Source organism: Phoca vitulina, unplaced genomic scaffold (genome assembly GCF_004348235.1).
Source record: "Phoca vitulina isolate PV1807 unplaced genomic scaffold, GSC_HSeal_1.0 scaffold23, whole genome shotgun sequence".
Classification (NCBI taxonomy): Eukaryota; Metazoa; Chordata; class Mammalia; order Carnivora; family Phocidae; genus Phoca; species Phoca vitulina.
The window spans coordinates 14,972,654-14,976,897 of record NW_022589726.1 but is presented as its reverse complement, the minus strand read 5'-3'; the positions used below and the strand labels follow the sequence as shown (position 1 = coordinate 14,976,897).

General features: G+C 40.3%; 1 protein-coding gene across 1 annotated transcript; it reads left to right on the top strand.

Moving 5' to 3' along the window:
- The first annotated feature begins 249 nt into the window (after positions 1 to 249).
- On the top strand, positions 250 to 684 carry LOC116642136 (ubiquitin-conjugating enzyme E2 N-like). The gene has a single exon (XM_032420208.1). The coding sequence runs from the start codon at positions 250 to 252 to the stop codon at positions 682 to 684; it is 435 nt and encodes a 144-aa protein (XP_032276099.1).
- Positions 685 to 4,244: the final 3,560 nt, after the last annotated feature.

Below are 4,244 nucleotides of genomic sequence, written 5' to 3'. Positions count from 1 at the left end.
GAGGGGCACATGCACCCCAATGTTTATAGCAGCAATGTCCACAATAGCCAAAATACAGAAAGAGCCTAGATGTCCATCAACAGATGAATGGATAAAGAAGATGTGGTATATATACACAATGGAATATTACTCAGCCGTCAAAAAGAATGAAATCTTGGTCCCCCGGAAGTGGAGCCCTGGACTTCCACTCGTGTGTGAGGCGAGCGGAGCCAGAGTGGAGACCAGAGGCCGAACTCGGGATCTGACAAGATGGCCGGGCTGCCCCGCAGGATTATCAAGGAAACCCAGCATTTGCTGGCAGAACCAGTTCCTGGCAGTAAAGCGGAACCAGATGAGAGCAACGCCCGTTATTTTCATGTGGTCATTGCTGGCCCCCAGGATTCCCCCGAACTTTTCCTACCAGAAGAACACCCGGTGGCAATCCCTAAAGTACGTTTCATGACCAAAATTTATCATCCTAATGTAGACAAGTTGGGAAGAATGTGTTTAGATATTTTGAAAGATAAGTGGTCCCCAGCACTGCAGAGCCACACAGTTCTGCTATGGATCCAGGCCTTTTTAAGTGCTCCCAATCCAGATGATCCATTAGCAAATGATGTAGCGGAGCAGTGGAAGACCAATGAAGCCCAAGCCATAGAAACAGCTAGAGCATGGACTACGCTATATGCCATGAATAATATTTAAAATTGATCTGATCATCAATTGTGCATCACTTCTGTTCTGCCAAGACTTCTTGCTTTTTTGTTTGCATTTAATGGACACAGTCTTAGAAACATCATAGAATAAAGGCCCAGACCTCTTCAGTCCTTTGGTGATTAAATGCACATTAGCAAATCTATGTCTTGTCCTGATTCACTGTTGTAAAGCATGAGCAGAGGCTAGAAGTACATCTGGATTGTTGTGAAACGTTTAAAAGCAGTGGCCCTTCTCTGCTTTTATTCATTTCCCCCCTCATGGTTTGAGTATAAAGCACTGTGAATGAAGGTAGTTGTCAGGGTTAGCTGCAGGGGTGTGCTTGTTTTTCTTTATTACTTTTTTTGAGGGGGAGAGGTAGTTTTATTTTAATTTTATGGGCTCCTTTCCCCCTTTTTATGGTGATCTAATTGAATTGGTTAAAAGCAGCTAACCCGTTCTTTAGAATATGCTCTCTAGCCAAGTCTAACTTTATTTAGATGCTGTAGATGGACAAGCTTGATTGTCTGAACCAAAATGGGAACATTAAACAAACATCACAGCCCTCACTAATAACATTGTGACTTTGTTGTCAAGTGTAGAATCCTTCCTTCAAGAAAAAGCTTGTGACTATTTTGTATGGCTTGTCTGTAAATCTTATGTTTTAGTAAAATATTTTTTGTTATTCTAAAAAAAAAAAAAAAAGAAATTTTGCCATTTGCAGTGGCTCGGTCAGTTAAGTGTCTCCCTTCAGTTCAGATCATGATGCCGGGGTCCTGGGATAGAGCCCTGAATAGGACTCCCTGCTCAGCAGGAAGTCTGCTTTTCCCTCTGCCCCTCTTCCTGCTTGTGCTCTCTCTCTCATGCCTCCCCCCTCTCAAATAAATAAATAAAATCTTAAAAAAAATAAATCTTACCATTTGCAATGATGTGAATGGAACTAGAGGATATTATGCTAAGTGAAGTAAGCCAGAGAAGGGGAGCCTGGGTGGCTCAGTTGGTTGAGCATCTGCCTTTGGCTCAGGTCATGATACTGGAGTCCCAGGATCGAGCCCCACATTGGGCTCCCTGCTCAGCACAGAGTCTGCATCTCTCTCTGACCCTCCCCCCTCTCGTGCTCTCTCTCTCATACTCTCTCTCTCAAAAAAAAGAGAAAGAAGTCAGAGAAAGACAAATACAATAAGATTTCACTCGTATGTGGAATTTAAGAAACAAAACAGATGAACATACGGGAAGGAAAAGAAAAAGAAAATATAAAAACAGAGGGAGGCACACCATAAGAGACTCTTAACTATAGGAAACAAGTTGGGGGTGGGGGTGGGGGGGATGCAGTAACTGGGTGATGGACATTATTTTTTTTTTTAAGATTTAATTTATTTATTTGAGAAGGAGAATGAGCAAGAGAGAAAACATGAGCTGGGGGAGGAGCAGAGGGAGAGGGAGAAGCAGACTGCCGCCTGAGCAGGGAGCCTGATGCAGGGCTCCATCCGAGGACTCCAAGATCACAACCTGAGCTGAAGGCAGACGCTTAACCAACTGAGCCACCCAGGCGCCCTGGTGATGGGCATTATGAAGGAGGACACTTGATGTAATGAGCACTGGGTGTTATATGCAACTGATGAATCACTAAATTCTACCCCTAAAACTAATAATACAGCATATGTTAACTAAAATGAATATAAATAAAAATTTTTAAAAAAGAAATGAAAAAAAAAATAAGTAGCCTCAAAACAGATCTGTAGAGACACCAAGCACATCAGTGGTTGTCTGGAACCTGGGCAGAAACCAATGTTATTGAAAAGAGGGAAGATCAACTGCAAAGAGGCACCAGGTAGCTTTTTGGGATGAGAGAAATGTCCTATATCTTGACTAATGATGGTTGCACAGGTATATTTATAAGTCAAAACTCATCAAACTTTATAGTTAAAAGATGCATTTTGTTTAATATAAATTTTACCTCAATAACATTGGTTTAAAAAAAAAAGGTAAACAACCTCCCTGGTCTTCTATTACATTACTAAATTTTCTCTGCTTAATGGCATTTATCAATATATAAAATTATTTCATTAATTTTTTTTTTGTTTGTCTATTGCCCAACACCTCCACCCCATCAGAATATAAACTGCTTGGAGGAGTCTTGTCTACTACTCTAACTCCAGCATCTAGAACTACACCTGGCACATAGTAGGAGCACAATAAAGTCTTTTTTTGACAGAGTAACTGGTTAAAATCCTTCAATGGTTCTGTCTCCAAATTATAACCTGATTTCATCCACTCTCATCATCCCCACTACCACCACTCTAACCTAAAGTACCATTATTGCTTGCTTGGATTATGCAATGGTCCCTTTGCTTCCACCATTGCTCCCTCATTTCAGTCTCCACAGAGCCGCTTTTCAAAATTTAAATCAGATCATATTACTTCCCTGCTTGAAATAAAAACAAAACAAAACAAAAAACGTGTGGACATAATTTGATCAAGAGGCTGAGTAAGTGAATAAGAAAAGGCAATTTAAAACTTCAGGAAAGTACAAAAGCTATACAAGAAAAGTTATAATCCTAATATGAAAGAAACTAAACTGTAATATTGGAGCAGATTTGAATCTCAGTCCACAAATTTAAAAAAAGCAAACAAACACCTTAACTGTTAATGATAGGGTGGTGATAGGGGGATAGCCCTTAGAGCAAAAAATCAAGTCTTCTATCTGCATAGGTTACCTCTTAAATGTCTGCCATTCCAGTCTACATGCTCTTTATATCTGGTGAATCTCTACTGCCTTCCTGCTATGGTGGGACACAGGTGTCTTATATGAAGTCGCCCAGGGTCTCATCTACCTAAACACACAATGCAGCTGGCACTCTTTTGAGTCTTGCCACCTCCCCTAGGTGCTTCCACAAAGTGAATGGTCCTTCCTCCTCTGGAAGAGCCAAACCTCATTCTCTTCTCTTATCAGCCAGAGTGAATCTCCTTGTCTTGGGGAAAAGGGCCTGCTTCTCTGAGACACTATGTGCACCCACAAGTCACATTCTCTTTTGTTTCTTTCCCCAATTCCAGTAATTTCTCTAAAAATATTAAGGTTGGAGGAAGAAACAATAAAGATAAGTGGGATAAAGCCAAAACTAGATGGCAGAGCAAAGTAGAAAGAACCTGCAGCCTCGATGCCATTATTCAGCCATTGAGTCCTGTCCTCTTTCTTTATTGTTAAAGCCAATGTGATTGGCTTTTCTGTCACTTGCTATTCAATGCATCCTACCTGATACACAATTTGGTGTCAGGAATAAAAGTGCTGCAAATAACAGACTTAGTGGGTTGTACAGTAACCCCCCAAAAGCTATGTCTACATCCTAATTCCTGGAACCTGTGAATGTGACCTTATTTGGAAAAGGGGTCTTTGCAGAGGTAATTAAGTATTCATTCTGGCTATTTTCAAGTTCAGTCGGATGTTGAAGAGATACAAATAAAGACATTTTAATTTAAAAAATTCACATTTGACCTTTATTACATAACCATTCCTCAAGATCAAAAAAAAAAAGTCTTTTCAATAGAACTTCACATGACTTAGAAATTTAAGG

Excerpts from the sequence above, each read along its gene's own strand:
- LOC116642136 (XM_032420208.1), top strand. The coding sequence starts at position 250 with ATGGCCGGGCTGCCCCGCAGGATTATCAAGGAAACCCAGCATTTGCTG.